This window comes from Pseudopipra pipra, chromosome 21 (genome assembly GCF_036250125.1).
Source record: "Pseudopipra pipra isolate bDixPip1 chromosome 21, bDixPip1.hap1, whole genome shotgun sequence".
Taxonomy (NCBI): domain Eukaryota; kingdom Metazoa; phylum Chordata; class Aves; order Passeriformes; family Pipridae; genus Pseudopipra; species Pseudopipra pipra.
Window position 1 is genome coordinate 9,709,311 of NC_087569.1, and position 24,777 is coordinate 9,734,087.

A 24,777-nucleotide genomic window follows, 5' to 3' on the forward strand; every position below is an offset into this window, starting at 1 on the left:
CAGCCCCAAGAAGGGTCTGGCTGGAACCTGACATCTGTATTTCACCCTCAACAACAGGAGGTTCAACCCAAACTTCCCACAGGGCAGGTGGTGAAGATCAACCCGGGGTGGTTTTTGATGGGATATTTGCTATATGGTGTAATTTTTTTATCCACTTCCATATTGACATTGGGAAGGTGACATGTCAGGAGCAGAACACTTGATGTGTCACTGCCCATGGCAGTGATTGTCCCTGGGAAAGCCAGGGGGACAGCTGGGATCCTGCCAGAGCCCTCCAGAGGGTCCGGATCTCCGTATCAGTAACCCTCTCTCTCTCTCTGGATATATCTGTGTATATGTCTATATCTCTCTGTATCTCATCTCTCTATATCTGTACATCTATCTAATCTCTTTCTCTCACTCTCTCCACTTCCCTCTTCTCTCTCCCCTTCATATATAATCTCTCTCTATAGAGATATATATCTATAACTGTACCTCTTTATATATCTGTAGATCTCTCTCTGCCTCTGCATCTCTATCTCTCTCTATACTTGTAGATACATCTCTCTAGATATCTGTAAATATATCTTCCTATATGTCTGTGATCTCTCTTGTATATATCTATAGATATCTCTGTATGTCTATAGATCTCTCTCTCTATATATTTATAGATATCTCTATATATCCATAGATCTCTCTCTCTATATATATATATAGCTCTCTCTCTATATATCTAGATTTCTCTATCTCTCCATATATATCTATAGATATCTATATATCTATATATCCGTCCACCTTTTTCCATCTCTATTTCTATATAATATAGAAATCTATATCTATATAAATACCTAATCTCTCTCTCTATTATCTGTAGATACCTATATATATATATCTATAGATTTTCTATATATATCTATAGATCTCTCTATATCTCTCTAGATATCTCCGTCTCTCTCTCTATCTGCTGATATCTCTAGACATCCACATTTTCCATCTCTATTTCTATATAATCCCGGTCCCCGGGGCGGGCGGGGCCTTGCTCGGCGCTGGATTAGCGAGCCTGGGGAGATGCGCTCGGCGGTGGATTAGCGAGCCTGGGGGAACGCGCTCGGCGGTGGATTAGCGAGCCTGGGAGGGCGCGCTCGGCGGTGGATTAGCGAGCCTGGGGAGATGCGCTCGGCGGTGGATTAGCGAGCCTGGGGAGATGCGCTCGGCGGTGGATTAGCGAGCCTGGGGGGACGCGCTCGGCGCCGCGCTCGGGGCTCGGGGGCGCGCTCGGGGGCGCGCTCGGGGGCGGTGGATTAGCGAGCCTGGGGGGACGCGCTCGGGGGCGCGCTCGGGGCGGCCATGAGGGCGGCGGGGCCGTGCGGGGAGTGCGGGGAGACGGGCACGGGCCGGTACCGGTGTCCGCGCTGTGCCAGCACATAGTGAGCGAGGGGACAGGGCCAGGGGAGCGGGACACGGGCCGGGACCGCTGTCCGCGCTGTGCCGCCTCGTAGTGAGCGAGGGGGGCACGGGGGGCAGGGCCCGGCGGGTCTGAGGGCGCGGTGAGGGCGCGGCGGGCTCTGTGCCGGTTCGGCCCCCCCCCCCCAGCCCCTCACGCTCCGTTGTCTCTCCCGCAGCTGTTCCGTGCGGTGCTGCCGGACCCACCGCGGTGAGTACGGGCAGGAGGGGCGGGCGGGGCCGGGGCTGCCCTGGGGCTGACCCGCTGTGTGTCCGCAGAGCGCTGCGCGCCGCATTCCAGCCAGGAGCGGGACAGGGAGCGGGGCAGGGAGAAGGGTCCCCCCGCGGCCCCGCCGAGCCCCGCACACGGCCCCTGGTCCCTGGAGGACATCCTGGGCGAGGAGGATGAGCAGGACCGCGTCCCGCTGCAGAAACTCAAGCTTTTAGGTGAGTTTGGGAATTCGGGAGTCAGCCGGGTATGGGGATGGTGGGGCTTTAGCAGAAACACTCCCCATTCCCAGGAGTTCTGCTTGGAGCTGCTCCCAGTCGTGCAGCTCGTTGCAAGGCCTTAAAGAGTTAAATATCAGATATTTGGCCTTCCACCAGTCTCTTTGAAAGTTTATTTGCAAAATAAGGAAGGTCTTAACTTCGTTTGTAACCGTTTGAGATTACTCCTATTTATCTTTTTTTTTTCTTTTTAAAGGGGAATCAGAAGAACTGAGGGCTTTGCTGCTGAACCCACACCTCCGGCAGCTGCTCCTCACCATCGACCAGGCAGAAGACAAAAGCTCCCTCATGAGGAGGTTCATGCAGGAGCCCCTGTTTGTGGAGTTTGCAGATTGCTGCCTGAGGATTGTGGAGCCTCCCGAGAAGGAGAACATCCTCCCCGAGTGAGCACCTTTTCCTTTCCTTGAGGTTCTGTGCTGCAGAGCTGCTCCATTCTGTGTCTTTCCTCAGGGTCTGGTCACTTTGCCCCTGGATTTCAGTGCTCTGATTTCAATTTGGAGTAGACAGAGATTTTTAGAGACTTGGGGGTTGAACCTGACACTCTGCAGACCTGCTTTGTGTTGGTACAGAAATATTGGCAACCGTGGCAAATGTTACTTCACAGTGACAATATTAAATATATTTGCATTTATTTTAATCGACAAATACTCTGAAATGTTTTTGTTCGTTGTTTGGGACGGTCAGACACCTTGACAAGGCGCTGAGCAGTTTATTTAAAATGACATACACAGAGAAGCTGAACATTTTCGAGACCCATGAGCAAGAAAAGGACGGTACAGAGCACCTCTGATGAGACCATGGGCAGGGCAGTGCTGTTTGGGGAGCTCTGGAAACGCCTGGCAGCTGTGGGAGCTCATATATTTTGGTCATAGAGAGAAAAAAGTAAGAGCCCAGTCTTGCTTTTCCCTGAGACATCTGCTCTCAGTGTTATGTTGGCTGCTCCTCCCTCCCTCGGTCAGTCAGAAGTGTACCAGTGTTGGGGAACACTGGGGGTCAGTCAGGAGGGTTGTACCTCTGAGAACCCAGCAGGAATCAGGAATATTTGCATTATTTGCTCTCTCATGACCAGCCTCTTGCTTTTCCAGGTAGTGCCAGCAGCCTTCAGTTCAAGTATTTATTGCTTAGAACACCTGATCTGGTTTAGTTGATTGTTCTCATAGTGCTGATATGTCCTGTAACATGTGCCTGTGTGGAGGAATGGCCCCCAAACCCCCCAAATTTGACCTATATTACATTACATTGTGTTTTACATACAAGGCATCGAGGTGGAAGCTCTGAGGTAGCAGCAGATGTGGCCGTTGAGTGATTTGAAAGCAGCAGCTTGCAGAGAGCCCTCCCCTGAAGGCAGAGGTGTGCAGGGGCCAGGCCTATGTGGGCAGGAGTTCCTTTCTGTCCAGCAGGATCTGGTTGAATCCCGTGATGGAACAGGCATCCCTGTGGGGGCTGACGTTGGAATAGTGCAGGGGGGACTTCCTGCAGTGGAACCTGACAGAGCCCTGCAAGGAAAAGAGGTGGAGAGGTCAGCTGGGGGGCTGGCCAGCTTTTGAGGGGATTTTGTTGTTCATGCTTAGTGTCTCTGAGCAACTAGTGACTGTGAGGATTTTTAGTACAAATGGATTTAAGAGAACTGAGTACCAATACTGTAATTTGAACTGGAATTAGCTTAAACTCTGGAGATTGGAGTGTTTAGTGCTGAACTTGCTACTGCTTCTGCCCACCTGCAGTAACTGTGACCGCTTCTTGCACCCAGAATTTTATGCAACCTCAGAAAAGTTTCCAAAAAAACCACCAAAGTGATTTGTAACAAGGTGCAGTTTCTGAGGGCAGCCAGTGGCTGCAGCTTGTTGGTAGGAAATGGTATCCAGGACTATTCCTGAACTCCTGGCACCCTCCCCGTGCTGACTGGGGTCCGTGAGGTGGTTACCTGTGGGAGAGCCCTGATGGAAGCGATGCCACAGCCCAGGGAAGGGCTCTCCAGCCTGGAGCAGCCGCTCTCCTGGAGCCCCCTGAGCCAGCCCAGCAGCGCCAGGTCCCGGCGGGGCCCCGTGGCCGTGACGGGGGCAGCAGCCAGGACAAGGCCCAGGGGCCAGAACTGGACAATGGCCTGCCCAGGCCAGTCCAAGGAACAAGGCAGTCTGGCCGGGATCACCGTGGCTCCAGGAGCTGGGAACTCCTCCCCTTCCCCCTCATCCAGTTCTGCCGCTGCCAACGCGGCCATTTTTGCCTGGTGGAGATAAGGAACAATGTTCAGCGAGGTTCTCAGACACCCTGAGCAGAATTTAAAGAGTCTGGAAAGGAGGGAATCTGAGAGGGCAGCAGACCCTTTGGGGCATTCCCATGAAGGTAAGGAATGGGTTTATGCTGCAGAATAGAAGCAGGACTGGCATCCTCTGCTCTTCAGCTGGAGAAGAGTTTAATGGAGCACTGACAGTGCTGCTTTTGTAGTTAGTTGAGGCAGAGCAGTAACTACTAAGAGGGAGATTCCTTCTAAAAAAAAAAAGCCTCAGTGACTGAGTTCTGTGCTTCCCTGTCCCCACACCCTCACCTTCCATCTCCTCCAGCCACGTTGGATGACTTTGGCAGCCCCGCGCGTCCTTCGGAACCGGCTCCTGGCCAGCCAGGAACGGACAGCTGAGGATTCAGTGGAAACAAAGCTGAGCACAAACAATCTCAGGAGCTCTGGCACACAGTGTAAGAGGTGGCCCCTGCCACTTTAATCCCCCAATATAACTGGAAATGTTCCTTGTTCTGTTGTTCCAGCCACATTCTTGTGGAGTTACCTGCTTGGATGACAGTTGCAGACCGTTTTTCCTTGGCAAACTTCTTCTGCTTAAACCTCCTCCAGCAACACTGAATGCAAAATGCTTTCTCATTTAACACCTCTGCTCTCCTGGCTTCCAGTAGCTCCAGCTGCAGTGGGGACAGGAGCCTGGAGTTAGTGCTCAGGGCAGAGTTCTGCTCTCAACTCTTCCCTTTTCTGCAGCCTCTTGGTGCTTGTCAGAGAGCCACATCCTCATTCCAGTGTCCTGTGACTGCTGGATTAGGTGTGGGAAGTGACAGCACTCCATTAGTGCTTATTAGATAATATGGAGACAAAAATGTCAGTAGTTGGGGGGTCACAGTAGCAGCTGGCTTAAAACCAGCTCCACTGAAGGGGGTTCTATGGCTGCATCCTGCAAGCTTGGCAAAGGTACCTCTGTCTCCTTCATCTTCTTCCCCAAGGAAGCTGTGTGGGCCAGTTGGAGGTAAGGAAAGCTGTAATCTTTCCTGGAATTGGGAGAATCCTGACAGTTCTAGACACAAGTGCAGCTCCTTGTCCCTTGGCTCCACATTAAACAAAGTGCTTGTGAGGGCTGGGCTCTGATGGATGCCTGACTGAGTTGAGTAATTTGAAGGAAAATGCCCAATTCTGGTCACACTGGCTTGGCAGGAGCACTGCCCCCACCATGGTGATACCTGTGCCAGAATCCCCATTGGGAGGGTGAGCTCCAGAATTGTCAGCCAACTTACCACAGAACTGGCCAGGAATACTTTGGTCTTCCCACAGTACACTGAGGGAGTTCCTGCTCCACTCCCTGTTTGCTCAGCAGTGGTTTGTCCCGTAACAACGTTCTGCAGGATCTCAAGAGCAGCAGAACGTGATGCTTTGTCTTCATCCATCACTGGAGTCTCGCCTGGAAACGAAGCATTGAGGAGGAGGAGTCACAAGACTTGGAAATCAGGACCAAGGAATGGTCTTCACACTGGGATTTCTTGGCCATCTAGAGGGGGAAAACCTCCAGCAAGAGGGGAGGAGGTGATGGTTGAGAGCACTCAACCTCACTGGGGTTTGGGGTAAAATGGGACAGCACAGATTTCACCAGGTGCCAGCAACCAGACAACCAGTGTGGGGGGTGTTTTGACTGGGAACAAAGAACAGAAAGCAAGGAATTGGACTCAGCCTTAATGTACTGAAAGGTGCAGGAGGGGGAGACAACTTGTGCACGGGTCTCCAGCCTTCCCAGGGCATTGGAAGCAGCTACGGGGTCAGGTACTGAGCAGGACTTTATTGCAGCAATTAGAGGTTATTAAAACCATTTGTGGGACACAGTGCACAGCTTTTTACATCATGAGACAAAGAGGTTGGCCAGATGAATCTTAACTGCAAATTCAGACGTAATTCAGAGCTGCCCTTGAAAGAGATTGTGTTGTTCAAGGCAATGCTGCTGGAGTTCCTGCAATGGGCTTTGTATCATTCCATCCTGGATACTGTTTGCTTTTCTGCTGTAAATATTTCTAAGGAGATGAGAGCATTTTAAGGTACTGAAAACAAATAGGAGCAATTCTTGCCTACAGGAAGACATCTGGTGCCTGTGATGGTGTTCATGGGGCCGGGCTGATAAGGGAACCAAAAGCTTATCCCCGTGTTTGGGAAATTTGTTTTGCTTTGTTTGCAGCTTATTACCCCCTGAAGATAAAAAGGACTAAGAACCTATCACACAGAGGCTTTGCAGCTAATGGGTTTGTAATTGAGGGGGAAAGATACAGTGTGTAAGTAATTTTCCAGCCTGTACTTCCTTCCTCCACTCCATTTCCAGCTGGTGAATGGATATCCAGACATTTTACTTATCTGAACAGGCTGGTACTTACTGGTCCTGCTTCCTGCTGGTTATGGAACAGACCCACTGGGTGAAGATGGGATTAATTTGGGAAAGAGAAGGGGGTTGCAGGAACCTTCAGTATTAAATGTAACCTCCTGATGAGCTCCTCCTTTTAGGGGTTCACAGCAAAGGCATTACCTTGTAGACTGGGTTGTGTTTTTTAAAGTCCATCCTCGCTCTTGCTTAGAAAAAGAGAAGTTTGCAAAAGGTGGAAGAAGCAGCAGAATCCAGGTAAGCTGGAAGGTCAGTGATTCAGCAAGGAAGCAAAGTGGGGGAAAAAAAGAAAGGAAGGAGAAGGAACATGAGCCAAAAGGTAAGAGGTTTTCAAGTCTGCTACAGAACCAACTGTAAATCAAATGATATTGGGTGGGGAGAACCCCAGACACCACTGTAACTGTAATTGTTCCAGCCAAGAGGAACACAGAAAACTAGCAGTAAGAGGAAAGATTTTAAAAAGAGCCTGCTGTAAGCATTAGGCTAATTAGAAACTCCAACTGGTGACAGATTAGAGAAGTATTCTGAGAACAGAGGTGTCCCTCGTGCTGAGCACAGTAATCACCTGATCTATGCAATATCAAATGGGTGCAGTGGTAACTTTACTTGATGGCAGAGGGATTATCTGCACAAACACACCTTTTTCCTCAGCAGTGTGAGAGTTGCTTTTATCACACACTCTTCTTTTACTGGGCCCACAGGACTTTCTCAGCATTTCGTAGCGCTCAGTGAAACGTTGGAAGGGGATCCTGGCAGACAAACACACAGTGAATTCCAGGGAAGAGTCACCACTGTGGCAAAGAACTTATCCTTTGGGGGTAAAAGCTGCAGAATGGCTTCAGAGATCCAGTGCAGGGAATGCAAACAGAGTGATGCCTGAAGAGTCACCAACAGGCAAGAAAGTACAAACTCCCAGTGGTGCCTGTAGCAAAGACTGGGCAGGAATTGTGCTTGGTTATGACAATGATGAGCTTCACCCCATCAGTGCTGAGCTGTGACTATCTCAGGCCTTGCTCTGCACCCTCTAAAGGTGGTCAAGAAAGCCCAGCAAGGCTCTGAGATGTCTACACTTAGATAAATGCCTTTTGTGATTTAATTTTAATTGCTAAAAATGTTGCTGCGAAGCCACATTCAGTCAGAAAAATTTTAGTACATAACAATCCACATCAAAACATCTCTTCCCCAGCTTCTCAGGCTGGAAAGGTACAGTGAGCTCTCAGACAGCTTTGAAAGCTTTCAACTACTTTGTAGTAGTTTTGAAGCCTAAAACAGAGTGCAAAATATTTGGGTTTCCTTGCTTATAAGCTCTTCTGAATAACTAATATGCCACTAATTGCTGCAGAAGTGGGTTATGCTCAAGAAGTCTGGACTCACCTGACAGGGAATCCTGCTGCACTGATGGTGATGGCTTCGACTATTCCACATGCCTGCAGCTGGCTGAGAACCTGAGGCATAAATTGGGATGGTTTAGGTGACACTCTGTGGGAGCTGCTCCTCTCTTGTGGTATCCACACCCTGACTGACCGAATGCAGCAGCAGGTGAAAAGCCAGTGGGGGTATTTTAATACTATTTTCTCATTATTTTAACACTATTGTGCACTCAGCAAATTCTATGAGTGTTTAAAGTCAAGGCAGCAACACTCCAGCTGCTTGTTTTCCCATCAGATGAGGGTCTCTAGTTATAGCTCTGCTCCCAAAGTCCTCAGCTGGTCTCATCCAACTTGTCCTGCACTCCAGGAGCAAGCAAAGCTTTGTTTGGGGAGATCCCTGTGTGCCCAGGGCTGCTGAGCACTCAGATCACCCTCATCTGTTTGAGGGCTGGGAGGGCAGCACCCCAAATAACCCAGGAGTGCCCTGGGAAGAGAACTTCTCCTACAGCAACACATAAGTTGCACCTGGAAGAGCTGCTGTGCTCACAGGCTCTGTTCTGGACAAGCACCACCAGTGACTCTGAAGGGAGGTTTTTCTCTGCAGCCTCAAAGGAGAAGCAGCTATTTCAAAATGTGCTGTGAGAGGAGCTTTGCAATGCAAAGGCCCCACAACGTCTCCAGGCAGCTTCTCAGTGAGGAAGGGCTTTGGAAAAGTTACCTCTTCTCTTTTAAAAGTCCTGGCCTTGCAGTCAGCATTGGGTTTGATGCAGCGGATGTAGTGTGGGGTGGTCCTGTTCAAAATCTGCATGAGATGTTCCAGGGAGCTCTGCACAAAACAGACACAGGAGGGATCAGGGACAACTCCTCCACAGGGAGCTCAGCTCATCAGGGGCCTTCTGTCAAACCCAGGGAGCTGGTTTTTTTTGCAAGGATGGCTTTACAGACTCAGAGCAATTCTACAGGGACAACTTGAGCATAAAAATCCACTCTGGGGATTCTTTCATCAAATTGTTGATGGTAAATTCAGAAAGTTTCCAAAATTATAGCAGGGCCATCCGTTGACACCAACCTCTCAAGAGGAACAGGTAAGAAGCAGCCTCAAAAAGGCAGGTGCCCAACTGTTAAAGGTAAAATCAGAGGGAGTTAAGACCCAGACAATATCAGGAGTCTGAAGCTGTTTCTGTTTTACAGCTGTTTCATTTTTACATCATTTACTGATCTTCATCCAGCTCCTGTTTTCTCATCTAGTCATGGAGGCAGCTGTGGAAAGCAGGAAGCTGAAGAGGATGTACCTTGAACTTGGACACCACTGTAACAACAGGTGCTCTGTTCTGGGTTTTGATGTTATTCTGGTTGTTTTCTGTCACAGGAAATAATTTTTGAAGCAGAGAGTCTTTAGAGTTCTGCAAAACATGGACCAGCTCTGGTGGAACAGCATCCTGCAAACACAGACATGATGTGTTAGAATCTGGACTTGGGCAGACACTGCCACCTCTGCAAATGACTGAAAATTCCACATAAATAGATGGAACAGTATTTCTGATGCCAGCTTTGATTTCACCACAGCTGCAGTTCCAAATCTGACCGTGTCCATTCATTCATAGTCAGATTTGGGAACAGAAAACAATGTTTGCCTGAATATTTAGCAGATCCAGTCAAATGTGTGACTGCTCCCTCCATTGTTCTTGTTATTCAGCTTGAGTGAGCCAGAAGCCTCAGCACTGGTTTAAAAGGACAGTCTGCAGCAAACGTTAGAAAGTCTGTTAGAAATATTCCTTTTAATTAAGAGATGGTGTTTCATTGCATCACCTATTTTACTTATTCCCTGATGGCACAACGAGGCCAAAATTTGAATACTTCCAGAATTTCCAGTAAAGTCCATGCTCTTGTTTCTCATAAACTCACCAGATTTTTTTTAGGGGAAATGAAGCACTCTATTTATGGTTATAAAAATATCCTGATGCCATTAACAGTTCTGCATCCCCAGGAATGGGAGAGGCCCTGATTTGGTGATGGTCCACTTAATCCTCAGCTGAAAGGTCTAACAAAGGAATTGTTTGTGATGGACTGAAAACCAGAGCAAGAACATTACCCAGCTACACATGGCCTGAAGGATTTCTTTGGAGCGAGGTATGTACATCCAGCACACACCCCTGAATAGAATACACTTGTTAGTGGTGCTTTGATTTGGTCTCTCTGAAAACACCTACCTTATTTTTCTCCACCATTGCTGCCAGCTGGTAGCAGACTTTGCCAGCATAATGTGAGATGATGAAGTTGGGCTTCTTACTAAACCTGTCTCGACCTAAACACTGGTTGCTAGACAAGGCTTTCTCAATCCGGGTCTGGAACAGGGCGGGGTTGGAGGGTCTGTTCAGGCGACACTCCTGCAAATGAGACAGGATTTATCACAAAGAACTGACTCTAAAAGATGAACCACTTCAATTTAAAATCAACAGCCTTTTTGCTTTTACAGCATGCCAGCCCTGGAATACTGGGGGGGTGGGGAGGATGGGAAGTAACTGAGGCTTCGTATTTGAATCAGAACATCCAGGATCAGAGGGAAAAAGATACTCAGAATATGAGGGAGCAGTGTCATGATTACTCTGAGAACGGAGCTCTGCAGACATTGTATATCTGACAAGTTTTCTGTTCATACTTTCTTTGGTGTTGTGGGACAAAGGCAGGAAACCAGGCCAAAAAAGTTCAGGGTTCAGATCACACTTACCTCGTTCAGCAAGGAAAAAATGCTGAGAGGGTTTCCCTCTAAGAGATCAAGGCAGTTCTGGTTATCCTGGTAGTTTATGAATGACCACTGCAGGCCTTCAGCTGCATATTCTTCCTGAAGGAAGAAGGAAAGGATTATCCTGCAGCAGAGGGCACCAGAGCCTGGAACTGTGTGTCTTGTGCAGTTGATGCAGTTAATGTTTAATGAGTTAATCCCAGCTCAGCTGCTCATCCAAAGCTCAGCTCAAGTTTAAGAGCAAGATGAGAAAAAAAAACCAAACAAGGGTATCCTTGCCCAGGTAGCTTTTGAGTGTGGATCAGATCCTGCTGCAACAATTTGTCTGAGTATTTGGGAACCTCACAGATTTATAAGAGTGAGCTGCAAGGCTGATTTAGAGAGTGAACAGAGGCTACAGTCACACAAAGCCTGTCCTGGCTGTGCTGAGATTTGCCCTGAAGGGCAAGGAACGTGGAGAACTCCTTCCTTAGGCTGGGACACAGCCCTAAACAACCATTGTGTGCCAGGCTTTACTAACTGGGCTCCTTTTAAAGCCTGATCCAAGAGGAAGTACAGAAAGATATTAGTTGAAATAATCTGCACAATATTTATGCTGAACTACAGGACAGTCTGTCAGGAGTGTTTAACAAGCTCAAGCTCTGGGCAGTTATTTTAAAAGTCTCCTGCCAAAAGCTTGCTCAGCACAGCCACTAATGGCATTTAAGTGGTTTGGGCCCCAGCCAGAGGCAGAGAGGTAAGAGGGCAGGCAGTGACTGGGAGGGGAGCAGCAAACAGAGGTCATGGAGCAGTTTCAAGGCAAGTAATTGTGTGCTTGAACTCGGTTTCCATCTTCACTGACCATTAACCCCTGGCACACTGATGAGGGCAGGCAGGGAAAAAAGCCTGGGAATGTGAAAGCACAAACTGCAGTCAAAGGAACACTTATCTCCTGAACAAATTGACAAAGCCATGCTGGGAGGCAGGAGGTGCCAGTGTGCTGGTGCCATAAAGAAAATAATTTCCCAGATTATGCAGTTAATGGCAAAGAGCAATGTGGTAATGGAGCTGCACTGGGGGGGAACTGGAGCAGCCCTGGAAGGGACTCTGCCCCCAGAGCACTCAGGAGAACTGGAATTAGCAGTGTGTGACCAGTGAGGTGAGGGACTGCAGAGCCTTTAGCGTGGTGCAAATACCTCCTCTAGTGTGAAACAACACAATTTGTGAGCATTCCTAACAAACCCCAAAAGCTGATGCACACTGAGGTTTGGTTTTACAGGTACTAACACAGCAGCTGGTTCGTGGAGCTGCTCCCCTGCAGCAGGAGGCCTCCCCAGGTACCACGTGGGTGTTGGGGTGACAGGGGTCTGTTGGGCTCTGCCTTCACACTGAGCTCAGTCTGGGAGCTCCCCACTCTTTTTTTTGGGACTCTGTGCTTGAGGAAGAGAATTAACATGGCTATGAGCAGCAGCTTCCAAGAGAATCTCTAGGCTGCACTTACCTCAAGAATTTAAAGTGTTCAGCTCTTTGAAGAAAACCAAACAGTTTAACAGGCAGAGTTTAACAGTGGAGCTGGATAACAGGGAACAGATTTCCAGTCCCCAAGACAGAAAGCTGTGTCATTCCACCAACTGCCCCACACTCTCCTCTTTAAAAAGCCACTGTTACATCCCACTGGTTTCTGTGGCATTACTTACTGCCTGAAGGTTGCAATCTGACCAGAGGCACAGAAATAAATACAATTGAAGTGACAAAAGATGCTATTTTAAAATTAGATTTTTTTTCTCTTACTGGGGTCTCACCTGCTGTGCCTTCAGGTAGTGTGCTACAAAGTGCTGCTGCAATTTCTCATTGGCATAGTTAATACAGAGCTGTTCCAGGTTGTTTTCAGGGAAGGCTTCAAAACCATAAACATCCAACAGGCCTAGAAGGAACGTGGGAAGACAGTGAGCTTTAGTCTAGGAGCAGCTTGAAGGACTTCCAGTGAAAGCAGGGTGGAATATGGAATATCCATACCTATGAAGCTGGTCCACACCGATGGATCTGCATAGATGCTCTCATTGATGACCAGAACGAGCCACTCAAACAACCTGCAATGACAGTGGGATGGGGTGGAAGCTGCTTGCAGGGCAGAGTTCTGATCCTGCTGTTCCTGTCGGTGTCACTTGGAAGGAACAGAAATCTCTGGCACGGAACAGCAGCACTCTGAAGGATTCTCTGCCAGTGCACAGCAGAGTGAAGGGGTGTTGAGAGGGGAAGGGAGGGTTACAGTGATGGAATCCAAGCAGAGAGCCAGGGGAAGTACATCCCTCTGGCCTCCCTCTTCCCTCCCCAAGGCCCCGGGGGCTGGCACGGCCGTACCTGGCGTAGATGACTTTGGCCAGGCAGTCCCTCCTGGTCTCACACTCAGCTCTGGAGCAGGGCTTCTTGAACACCTGCTGCTGTTTCCCAGCAGTTATTGTCCGAATTGTTAAGGATTCCAGTAGTTCCTCCACAGGGATCTTCAGCAGATCTCCAGTGGTCTTCACAAAGCCTTGTTCAGGAGGACAAACAGTGCCAGGTTACCTGGATGCAGATCCTTTAAGCTCTGGAAGGTCTATAGTGTAGGAAAATGACACTTCCAGGAGCTCACCAACTTTAATGTGGACTTTGGATCTTTTTTACCCAAACTTGGGAGCAAGTTTTGCAAGACCAGACTCTTAATTTGGATGTAGAGTTCCCCTAGAATTTCAGGTACTCCATTTAAAATGAAGCAATACCAAGCAATTCTGAAGTTTGCCACACTGAAGTTGGTGTTTTTTATAGAGTCTCTCTAGTCTTTGTTACTTGTTCACCTTTTTGGAGCAGAGACCTTGAAATCCAGGCAGACAAATCAGTCATGGCCAGAAAAAAAACAGGGAAAAACCAGAAAATGTAGAAGAATGAGTATTTGCTAACAAAGCATTTAAGATCTTGCTAAGCTGAGCTGTATGAAAAACAATTTAATATTAAATAGAGCTTGTGAAATCCTAGCAGGAAACTTCACTGTTCAGGACAGTTTTGGTTCTGAAGGAAAACTAGACCCACGAGCCTCCTAAAGACATGCACCACCTCTATTTATGCTGCAATTTTAGCAGATTATCTGTTACTCAGTTCAAGTCTTTATCATGAAAACTTCAAAGCTTTCATGTTAAAAGCCCTGCTCTCCACTTTGGCTCAGATTTCTGCAAAGTCTTGTGATGTCAGGGTAAGATTGCAATCAAGAGTCACAGTTCTGCCAATAATCCTGCTGAAATCACTGACTGATGCTGAAGTTGCCTTGACCTGTCACAGAAGGATATTGTCTCTCAGAGCAGGGGAGCATTAGAGTTTTGTTTACTCACAAAAACAAGCTTAAATTTTGGGTTGCTCATGACCTTGATAGTCTATATCAGCAGAAGGTGCAGTAATCCTTTCCATCAGGCATCTGCACTGAGATAACAGGACTCCCTGGAGCATGGCATGGTTGTTGCCTCACCTTTGGTTTTGTCTTCCAGGTCACAAGGCTGAGATTCATCCACTGGATTAGAGAATTGGATGTTCCCAAGGTGGAGAAGGCCTGACAATACCTGAAACAAAATCAATAACTGAGGTTTTTAAAACAGCTCCCCTCCAAGGCAGTGTCCTCTGAGCCTTCCTTAACCCCAGGAACAGGACAAGTCAAAGCATTTCTGCACCAGAAGAAGCAAACACATTCCAAGCTTCTGTGTGAATCCCTCATGCTGCAATTCCTGAAGGAAAACTGCAGTTCACAGGTAGAGGCTTTTAGTTAAGATCTAATATTTGGCTGTGCAACCCCACGTGTTGCTGCAGGAGCACCAACCAGCCCATGCTCTGCACGGACACAGGTTTCCTTCTGCAGCAGTCCCACAGCAGGAGGACACTCCAAACCCCCCCAGCAGCCTCGTGGTGTCCCCTCTCTGTACCTGACCTTGAAAACATTGCTCTGCGTGGAGCGCTCGATGCCCAGGTGACACATGGCAGCTCTGGTCACCTCGAAGCTGTCCTCTGCAAAGCCAGACAAGGGCTGGTTAAAACAGAGCCAGGCACACAAACACAGGCAAGCAGGACACTGCACAGCTCCAGCTCGGCTGGAATTGTCACAGGACACCAAGGGAGCCAGAGGCAGTTGGGGTAAATCCCCCAGTACAGGCTGGAGAACCCAGTCCCTGACTCAGTGCTGCCTCTGTGGCTCTGCAGTGAGGCAGCAGGTGCTGAAGCCCATGCAGAGACAAGACAGTTTCAAAACACAGCCCCAGAGATGCAAATTCACCCAGGTTGAGTTTTAAGATTTAATAGTGCAAACTGAAACTTCAAAAGAGTCCCACTAATGCAGGTGGCCCTGGGGCACGGGATTGAACAGGACATATTTTTGCCTGCCTTCCTTTAAAGTTCCAGCTGTTTTTAATGGACAGTGAAACTCATCTTTACCATCCAAGTTTCTTTCAGGATTTGGCAGCCAGCGGTACTCAGCCCCTTCTGGAAGGTTCCACTCCAGCCTCTCCTCTGCAGTAGCACCTTTTGTGATCTGGAGGCAGAAAACAAGGTAAAGATTGAATTGTGCCTTTGGTATTTACAGCTCACAGACAAGGAAGAATAACATACTGGGAGGGTGATTTAATTTGGAAGCCTGGCAGACAGGGAAACTGTTAATTATTGAAAGTTGCAACTGTGCTAAATCTGGTGATTTCATCCCACTGTTTGTCAGAAATACGCAGCAAAATTAACTGAAGGCAAACCTGATAAAAAATGTGAAAGTTTCTTTCATTGGGGGCCTGATAGGCAACTCTGGTCTTCTCCAAAAGGAAAGTCTGAATGGAAGCACTACTCAGATGGTGGAATCTAGAGGGGGAAAAAGAGCAAAGATTTCAACAAAACCTCTTCACAGATTCCAACAGGTGCTGTGTTTTGTGACACCAACTGACTGTGAATGCTTTGCAGTTCAGTTTTGTGCAAGCCTAATTTCGTATTTCATTCAGAGTTCTTAACTGCATCTCTCTTCTTCCACTGCTCTGTTTGAGAGATCAGGGTGAGAGCTTGCAGAAACAAGAAGGGAAATAATAACACTGTGAGCTGCCAGCAAAACCAAAATACACTCTAAAGGCAGATCAAATATTCTGTGGCAGACTTCAGCAACAGGCTTGTGAAGGTTTAAAGGAACAAGACAACAGGGGGTTGACAGAGTGATTGTTACCTGTCTAGCTGGAGCTGGATGTACTTCCCAAAGCGGCTGCTGTTGTTATTCCGCAGGGTACACGCGTTGCCTGTGGAATTGCCAGGGACAGAATAATCAGAGTGGTTCCACTCTCCCATGCAGGCCATACAGATTGTAAGGGTGATTTGATCCTGTATTTTGAGAGTTTACTTTTAAGGAGAGGACCAAGACGTAGCTTGGATTTGTGTGCTAACAAAGAAAATTCCCACAGTGGCCGTTCCTGCTTTTTGCTGTTAAAAAAGCCTCATTTACCAAATGCTTCCATGACAGGGTTGGAGTCCAACACTCTCCTCTCTATCCTTTCCACAGTTTCATTGCCTTTTGGGGAGATAACTGAAGCAGCAACAGAGGCATAGAACTTCATAAGGCAGCGAGAGGTCCAGGTCTGCAAGAGAGAGGTTTGACAATAGGGCCTTGTTTTTCCCATGTTATCAGCTGTGTCAGTGAGTGAGCAGTGCTGGCTGCTGGAGACACAGTGTGCAGCTGGTGGGGAGGCTAAAGAGAGGGACTGTGTCAGGCTGATAGCTCTGGTTCAGTGGAAACTCTGTGCCACAGACACATTGAAACACTGTTGGAGTGGGAGTGCTTTGCTGAATGGCAGTTTCATTGAGATGTCACCATCTGGAAGCTCAGCCAGAATTAACAGCCAGTGTCTTAAGATGACGGGAATATAAACGGATTTTGAGTCATTAACACCCAGCAAATCAGTTTGTTCTCAGGCTTAAAAATACCCTCAATATTGTCCTGAGCAGGGAAGAAGGGCCCAGGGCAGGCTCTGAACTCTCTGCTCCATCTAAGTCTCTACACAGGGTTTGCTGAGACCCACACGAGCTCCCAGACAGACCAGGCTGGGGCATCACCTCAGGTGCAGTTCCTGTTGAATGATTCAAACCCAGCCCTCCCAGAAATGACAGATGTCACCTGAAGAGCAGCTATATTAAGCAGAGTGTGTTTAACTGCAGCAATCACTTAATGCTTCACACATATTTCAAGAGAGTCACACTGGAGCAGACTGGCTACGTGCTCCATCAGAGGGGGTTTTAATTCATCTCTGCTCCTTCAGTGCAACACTCTGCACTACAAATCACTGGCAGATCTCAAAACTTAAGAGCAGTGTCATAAAAAAAGAAATTTTCTTACCTTCCCAGCACCACTTTCCCCACTCACAATGATAGACTGGTTCACAGGGTCCATCTGGTTTTGGACGTTTCTGTAGGTTTGCTCAGCCACTGCAAAGATGTGAGGTTTTAAATCCTGGCAGTGAAAGAGAATATTCAGATTTAAGAGAACAGTAATTACAGAGTTCAACAGCAATGGATAGTAAAGGTCATCTCACATTTACCTGAAAACAGTGCTGCTCTTTTCACAGAACTAATATTTCACTAGAAATGGGTTTTAGCTTTTAGGAGTGTTTTGCTCACACAGATTTTGAGGAGCTTGACATCTGGGTTCTGCAGAAGGACAGTTATTTCAGATACAAGCATTACCTGAGGACGAAGTGCAACATGGTACTCTCTCATAAGCTCAGGGGAATAGAGGCAGGAGAAAGGCTGGAATGGATTTAAAGCCACGAGGCTGCAGCCAGCATTGGTGTAAAACAAGTTGACTCTGTATCTTGCTTGAAGACATCTCAGAACTGAAAAACACACCTTCTGTTAGCACCTTTTGCAAAGTGTATTTGATTCATCCTGAGCCTGTTTGGAACAGAAATCCTCAGGTATGTTACCTATTAGGTTTAACAGAGAATGAGGTGACCAAGAGAGAGAGATGGGTCTAATGTACACAACGTCTTCAAGAGTTGTCCTTGTTTGTAAAAATCTTAAGGGATCTGCTATTCCATTCAATGAATCCTCTGCTTTTATGGGGTTTCACACAGTCCTAGAGGGCAAATCTGTTCCCTTGCAGAAAAAACAGGCAAAAAACTCCCCATCTCTGCTAGGAACAGGCCTCAGCTGCTTCTAACAGCATCATCTTTAAAAGTTGAGGGAGGAATTTACTTTTTAAGACCAATTTCATGGCTATATTTGGAATCTAAGTTAGAGCTCGTTTTCTGATGTGTTCAGTAACACCAAACTGCAGTGCCAAGGTCCTGCAGGAGTCCTGCAACAGTGTTAACTCACACCTGGCTGCCTGAACCAACACCACCCATGTGAGCTCTGCATGCAGAGCGTGCTAAGTGTGACTTTTAAAGGCTCAGAACAGGCTTTAATAGGCTTTGAATCTTTAACTACAGTGTTCATGGCCCTATTAATGCAATGAGAGCAGGAGCTACCCCAGATCAGTAGCCAGGGAAAGTGATTCCTCAGGAGATCCTCCCCTGGCTGCTCCTACCTGTCGTGGTTGTCACTGGATTAACTTTGGTGAGGTCATCAAAAAGGTGCAGTTTCTCTTCATCACTGAGGAAGGCTCTAACTTCTTCTTCAAATGACTCACTGAGGTCATTCTGGATGACAGAGTCTCCTTTTTGGCCATTTTCCTAGAGGGGGTGTCAGATCAGCACCAGTCAAAGGCTGAATCCAGCTGGACTTTCACCTCATCCACTATTCCAGCTCTTCTACTGCTCCCAGGTCCAACTGTGGACCAACACAACTGCAGTTTTCCCAGCAGAGACTTTCATTTTCAGGGTACACACACCACAGCCAGGGGAGAGAAATGGTGGTTCTGGAAGAGCTGGCCTGCATTAGCTGAAGATTTGTCCCCTTTGAATCACCAAAAATGTTCAAATCTTTCCCTCTGGGCTCCCGTGCCCTTGACAATATTGGCTGGAAGGACACACTTATTGTACAAACATAATGGAAAACTAAGAGAGATTCCAGGTCCTGTTTGTCACTTACAGGGAAAGGAGAGGTTAGATAAGAAAATGAAGAAGGGAATAAATACCCTTAGGGATGTGCTAGGCACCTGCCCTGTTAAAGCCAAGGGCACAACAAAGATCCCTGCCTGCTGTTGGTAGCACAGCTCAAACCCACAGTAAATAGGTCCAGTCAATTCATGAAGTAGGGCTGAATATTTTTTAGTAGTTACCTAATCTTGACTGCATGGAAATAAGCCAAGAATTCTTTCCTGGCAGTAAAATTTAATTAGCACACACAGTTCCTGGTTTTCTCTTTACCTGCTTTGGCATCTTGTCCAGGCCTGTGGATGGGAACGCTGGAGAGGAGCCTTACTTTAGGGTACTTCATTCAAATCAGACTGAAGGATCCTTAAATAAGACAAAAAGGCATTTAGAACCAGATAACTCTGGACATGTCAATCTCCAGAGGCAAAGCCCAAAGGCTTCAGACAGAATTACTGATCCCAGTGGGACCAGGCAACACTGGAAGCCTACCCAGACTATCAGTGACATGTTCTGCTGCCCCTGCAAATAAAGCTGACTTGGAGAGAATAATGAACCTTTCCTTACATCAGGAATAAAACACTTTGTTTCTCTTGAATTAATAAAGCAAGGTTTCTGGGCAAGAAATTGCAACTTTTTGTTAAATTCCTTCTGTTTGGCCGAATAGGAAGGATTTGTGGTCTGAGGGCACCCGAGGAGCCGCCAGTGCTGTTGGAAAGGCTGTGACTCAGAGAAGTTTGTGCTGCAGCAGAAACGAGATAGGCTGCTGTCCCCTTCCTGCTTCCTCTGGAAAACTGTGGAGCCAACCCAAGGTGAGTCAAGCCCTTTGGATTTCTTTGGTAAACACAGAGATTCCAGTCACAGAGCCAGGAAGAATTCTGTCCTTCCAGCAGCCGAAACTGCCATTACTTCCACTCTATTTCTAATTCTATCTCTATTTTTAATTCTATTCTAATTTTAATTCTATTCCAATTCTATTATAGTCTATTATATTCTATTCCAATCCTACTATACGATATTCTATTTTAATTCTATTCTAATATATAATATTCTATGCCAATTCTATTTATATTTTTCTATTCTATTCTATTCCATTCCATTCCATTCTATTCTCTATTCCTATCCCATTCCTTATTCCATTCTTACCTGGCATGAAAACACCACTTAGCGCCACGTTCGACCCCTGAGCTGATGCTCGCAGAGCTCAGGGCACCCCGTGACCCCCATCCCAAATCCCGCCGGTCCATGCCGGTTCCCCGGGAGCGGCCTTTGTGTCCGTGCGGGATCCCGGGGGACGCGGGATCCCTCCCGGCCGCTCCCTGCGGGTGTCGGGAGCCCAAGGTCGCCGCCGCCGGGCCCGGGGCGGGAGCGGGGCCGGGGCTGGAGCGGGCGGGCGATGCCGGGGCGGCGGGAGGCACGGGACGGGATGGGAGGGATGGGATGGGACGGGCCGGGCGGGGTGGGACGGAAGGGGCCGGTGCGGGACTTACCGCGGGCGGCAGCGGGAGCGGGGCCGGGCGGCAGCGGGGCAGCGGCGGGCGGAGGAGGCGGAGGCTCGGGCGGGGACTCGGGCGGGGATTCGGGAGCTGCGGAAGCGGCTCCGCTGGCGAAAGTGCGGGCGGCGAGCGCGGCCGGGCTTTACCTGCGGGCCGGGGCGATGCGGGACACACGCACGGCCCGGCCCCGGCCCCGGCCCCGCCGCTCTGTGCCATCGCCCCCCGCCGCTCTGTGCCATCGCCCCCCGGTAAGATCCCGCGGGGAGACAAAACCCGCTGGCTTTGAGCTGTTCATTAACGCTGTGGACGTTTCACGGGTGTTCTCCCGGAGGTGGAGGAGCCGGGCTGGGCTGGGGCTGCCTCGAAGAGGTGCCAGGGGGGGATTTCAGCCGCCAGGTTTGTTGCTGACCTGGCATCGCAAAGTTCCTTGAGGTCGCGTTTTTGCATAACTGTTTCATTTACACTATAGAGAAGATGGCAAAGTGTGTTCTGCAGAGCGGGACATACAGTAAGATTATTCGCAATGGGAATGTTCAGTGGACTATCTGGTATTTAGAGACCTTAAGCACAAATATATGAAGAATCTTGGAGCGCAGCAGGATAGGTAATGCTGGAGCTTGTCCAAGTCTTCCATGTGCCTGTAACTCTGCTCAGCTTCCCAGGCCGCTGTTTCTAGCTCGGGGGGTGCTGCTCTGTGTTCTTTAAATTGAAAAGTAACTCAATAACTCCTGAAATCAATGGTGTTTTAATGAACTGGTACGTAAGATTCCTTTTTAAGGAGTTCTGACACCCCTGTTCTGTGAATGATCGTGGACCAGAGGAGAACTTAAAGGGTTACCAAAGCAAAGGACATTACCAGAACAGAAGAGAATGTGGCAGAAGGTGGGAGGAAGTGTCTACAAGGTGAATGGAGCCAAAGAAAGCTGAATAGGTGTAAAGATGAACACTAGTTTGTTAGTAGGTAGAAGTATGCATACTGTAAATTTATAGGGACAAGTATTGCTTGTTGATAGGTTGAAGATGCTTAGCTCACAAACCAGAAATGAAACTAGTTCCTCTATGAATAGAGGCTTGAAATAAATAATAAAGGATTCTCTTGCTGACCAGCGAGGGTGTCCGTGCCTCAGTTGCTACAAAACTAACTCAAGGTCACATTTGTGTTTTCAGAGGAAGAAAGAAGAATGTCCCAAAAACAGCTGAAGGAAGCCTTTATCAGCAACCTGAATGGAACTAGTTTGCTGGAAATTTCCGTGGGCTTGTCCCTGCCTCCCCTGTGCCTGCTCTGCAGAGGGCTCCTCCTGATTCTGTACCACCTGCACTATGGAAAACCTGTAAGTTCAAGGAAATACAGCCTGCTGCTGGACTTCCTGGTGCTGGTATCTCCTCTGCTCTTCTCCTGCACGGTCTTGTCTCCAGTCCTCTTTTTCGTGCCGGTTGTCCTCGCCGCCTTCTGCGCCGGAATATTTTCCAAAATATGCAGCCAGAGAAAACAGGAGAGCAGAGTGCCCTTTGGGCAGATTGTAAAAGAGTTCCAGCAGACGTACCTGGATCCCGAATACATTCCAGCAATAACCGTGTTCCGTGTCTATGTCAATGTGCTGACAACCATCAGCATCTTGGCCGTGGATTTCCCGCAGTATCCCCGGCGATACGCCAAAGCCGAGACCTACGGCACGGGAGTTATGGATCTGGGGGTCGGAGCCTTCATCTTTGGCAACGCTCTCGTTTGTCCTGAGGTTCGACAGAAGTCTCATGTGGCACAGCCCAAGTTTTCCAACCTGGCCAGGCAGCTCTTTTCCGTTTGGCCCTTGGTTTCCCTCGGCGTGGGGCGACTGCTGAGCGTTAAATCCATGGATTACCACGAACACACGTCCGAGTACGGAGTGCACTGGAATTTCTTCTTCACCTTGGCTTCCGTGAGACTTGCAGCATCTCTACTTTTAGCCATATTTCCTAAAAATAAGTCTTGGATCGTGGCTCTGACTCTGGCTGCACTTCATCAGCTCATTCTCAACACTACCTCTCTGAAGACGTTTCTCCTGCACGGGAGCAGCGGCAGGGACAGCAGGGTTGGATTTCTGGATGCCAACAGGGAGGGGCTGGTCTCTCTCGTTGGGTATCTGGCCACTTACCTGGCGAGTGTCCAGGTGGGGCTGTGGCTGCTGCAGTGCAGGAGCTCAGTGAAGGGCTGGCTGGGGGCACTGCGGGCCCTGGCCCTGGCAGTCGTGGTGCTGTTCGTGTCCCTCCACGTGTCCCAGGCGCACACGGACCCCGTGTCCCGCCGGATGGCCAACCTCTCCTTCTGCCTGTGGGTCGTCGCCCACTCCCTGATGTTATTTATCTTCTTTGTAGCCACTGATCTCACCTTGGTGCTCACAAAGCTGCTGGTGAAGGGCTCCAGCGTGCCCTGCAGCTGGAGCCTTGCGAAGCCCCCTAATTCCAACAAAAAGCTCGGAACAGCGGGAAGGGAAGAGGAGCTGCCCCAGCCCTGCCTGATCAGTGCTATTAACAAAAACCAGCTGCTGTTCTTCTTGCTGGCAAACGTCATGACCGGTGCTGTGAATATCCTGGTAGATACAATCCACAGCAAGGCTGCCTTTGCACTATGCATATTGCACTTGTACATGTTTGTTAACTGTTTAATTATGTCTATATTGCACGCCAAAAATATAGTATTAAAGTTTTGGTGATTTCCACTCTGAGTGGATTAGTTGGACTTCGCTGTAGTGGAATGGTGGTATATGGAAAAATTAGTATTTTTCCTGTGTGTATTACAAAAATTAGTATTTTCCCTCCCTTTTCCTGTATTGCAATAATTTATAATTTAGTATAGATCTTTATCATTTAATATTGATTATTTTTTATTGGTCCTCGTTACCAGATTATACAGTCAGTGCTGTTGCCTGTTGGAAGTTGTTGAAAACTTAGTTCCTGAAAACTTAGTTTTTGAGATTGCTGAATATTCCTGCTGCTCCTAGGAGTGAATTGTATTTACAGTTAGTGAACTGTGCTCATACCTAAGGGCTGGTGGAATTAGGTAGCGATGTATGGAGGAGAAGCCAGATGAAAAGGAAGAAAATGAGTAATTATATATAGAGAGAGGCTTAGCTGTGTCAAGATTTACGTAGTTAAGGCCCTTGAATAAATAATAGATAAGAATAATTCTTTATACAAAATATATTGAATAAGTGGATACTTAAAAATATTTTTGGCCCCGGTCCTGCAAAGATTTATGCATATGCTTGACTTTGATGGTAGTAATTGTATGTGGAATGTTAATCACATACCGAAATCTAAATTAGCCTTTGAATTAAAGCTAAATTTTATTTCCATCCTCGCTGATGAATACAAATGAAGACCCTGGATAAAGTGTGATGCTCTGAAGGATAAACTCTACTGCACATGAATTCATAAAGCAGTTGTTGGAGGTTGTGGTGCAAATAATAAGAGCAGCACAGCCTTTTATAAGAAAATACAAAGATCCCAAACTCATTCACCCCCAACCTGCAGGACCAGCAGGTTGTGACAGCTTATCTTTAGGAACTCTGTAAAATAGGGACTTCAGCTTTCAAAGTACTCAGGGCCCACCTACTTGTCTGTAAAATGACTTGAAACAGCAGCTCACTGAATACTGTATTTTGACAGGAGAGATGTCTTCCAGGGGGAATATTTGGTATTCATTTTTATTAGCAAACAAACAGGGTGCAGGTGGAAAGAAAGGCTCTGCAGTGGCAGGGCCTTGACAAGGGATGTGCTCAGTTTCTCTCTCTCAGTCTCCCTGCAAGGCCAGAGCAGAACCCCCTCTTTGTGACAGTTCTTCCTGATCTCAGAAGGTTGCCGAGAAGAGAGATATATTTAAAGAGCGTGAGGAATTCAATAATGGGATATAAATACTTTAGAATACAGATGGTAGTTGATGATAGATGGCTGATGTCAGTCCAGTTACAGCAGTGCACAGGGGCCATATTTCATATTTCTCCTCTCTATCAATTGTGATGAATCATAAAACCTTTGGAGATTGAGCCTCTAAATCAGGTTCCTTGAGGCAGCCATGCTGTGGAAGATTCCTAAACTTGTGAGGTTCTCTTAGCCCCTGGCCAACAGAAGGGTGAAGTCTGAGGATTAAAAGCTGTGGCCATGCTGAGTTCCTGCTTGTTTGCTTCCAAGTGAAATCCAAGTAGTCTCCAGAATTAAAGAGATCTAGCCTGGTTTATCCTGGGGACAAATACAATAATTGGCAACAATGTCTTAGAAACAGTTGTGTGTTTACAGCAGTTTTCTGGTAACTGGTGGATGTATTTATTTTAAAGCACTTTCTAGCCTTGCCTAGGGAAGAAAGGCCTCCCTCATGAACTGAATGGCACTGCTCATTTATGCAAAATTACTCATGGATATTAATTTTTGAAATATTTCAAGCCCAGGCCCTGCAGTGAGTTCTGCCTGTGAGCACAAGCCTATGGGTGTGATTCAGAACCAAGGCATGAACTGGGTGTGACAGGCAGAGCTGTGTCTGGACAAGCACGAGCTGCCCAGGTGCCAAGTGCTCTGGGTGAAGCA

At 47.8% G+C, this 24,777-nt stretch overlaps 3 protein-coding genes across 8 annotated transcripts; 2 read left to right on the forward strand and 1 right to left on the reverse strand.

Annotated features, from left to right (window-relative positions):
- Positions 1–1,159: 1,159 nt before the first annotated feature.
- ZNHIT3 (zinc finger HIT-type containing 3) lies at positions 1,160–2,574 on the forward strand. The gene is made up of 4 exons (XM_064678076.1): positions 1,160–1,406; positions 1,602–1,633; positions 1,702–1,869; positions 2,126–2,574. The coding sequence occupies exons 1-4, from the start codon at positions 1,327–1,329 to the stop codon at positions 2,314–2,316; spliced, it is 471 nt and encodes a 156-aa protein (XP_064534146.1). The 5' UTR covers positions 1,160–1,326; the 3' UTR covers positions 2,317–2,574.
- On the reverse strand, positions 2,542–20,302 carry MYO19 (myosin XIX). 5 transcript variants are annotated; one of them, XM_064678063.1, is made up of 25 exons: positions 20,215–20,302; positions 19,001–19,090; positions 18,220–18,364; positions 17,376–17,524; positions 17,029–17,142; positions 16,141–16,273; positions 15,868–15,937; positions 15,413–15,515; positions 15,105–15,201; positions 14,605–14,681; positions 14,152–14,242; positions 13,017–13,188; positions 12,672–12,745; positions 12,458–12,579; positions 10,662–10,775; positions 10,144–10,320; positions 9,226–9,372; positions 8,652–8,759; positions 7,938–8,008; positions 7,203–7,312; positions 5,440–5,603; positions 4,710–4,839; positions 4,475–4,560; positions 3,854–4,153; positions 2,542–3,425 (listed from the first exon to the last, which is right to left on the reverse strand). In XM_064678063.1, the coding sequence occupies exons 2-25, from the start codon at positions 19,010–19,012 to the stop codon at positions 3,297–3,299; spliced, it is 2,895 nt and encodes a 964-aa protein (XP_064534133.1). In that variant the 5' UTR covers positions 19,013–19,090; positions 20,215–20,302; the 3' UTR covers positions 2,542–3,296. The 5 variants fall into 5 exon arrangements, with proteins under 5 accessions (XP_064534133.1, XP_064534134.1, XP_064534135.1 ...); XM_064678064.1 differs by lacking the exon at positions 20,215–20,302 and adding an exon at positions 19,871–20,117; XM_064678065.1 differs by lacking the exons at positions 18,220–18,364; positions 19,001–19,090; positions 20,215–20,302 and having other exon boundaries at positions 17,029–17,117; positions 17,376–17,495.
- PIGW (phosphatidylinositol glycan anchor biosynthesis class W) lies at positions 15,131–22,936 on the forward strand. Of its 2 annotated transcripts, XM_064678073.1 has the most exons (3): positions 15,131–15,219; positions 19,392–19,536; positions 21,388–22,936. In XM_064678073.1, exon 3 carries the CDS (start codon positions 21,402–21,404, stop codon positions 22,908–22,910), a length of 1,509 nt encoding a protein of 502 aa, XP_064534143.1. In that variant the 5' UTR covers positions 15,131–15,219; positions 19,392–19,536; positions 21,388–21,401; the 3' UTR covers positions 22,911–22,936. The 2 variants fall into 2 exon arrangements, with proteins under 2 accessions (XP_064534143.1, XP_064534144.1); XM_064678074.1 differs by lacking the exons at positions 15,131–15,219; positions 19,392–19,536 and adding an exon at positions 20,303–20,468.
- Positions 22,937–24,777: the final 1,841 nt, after the last annotated feature.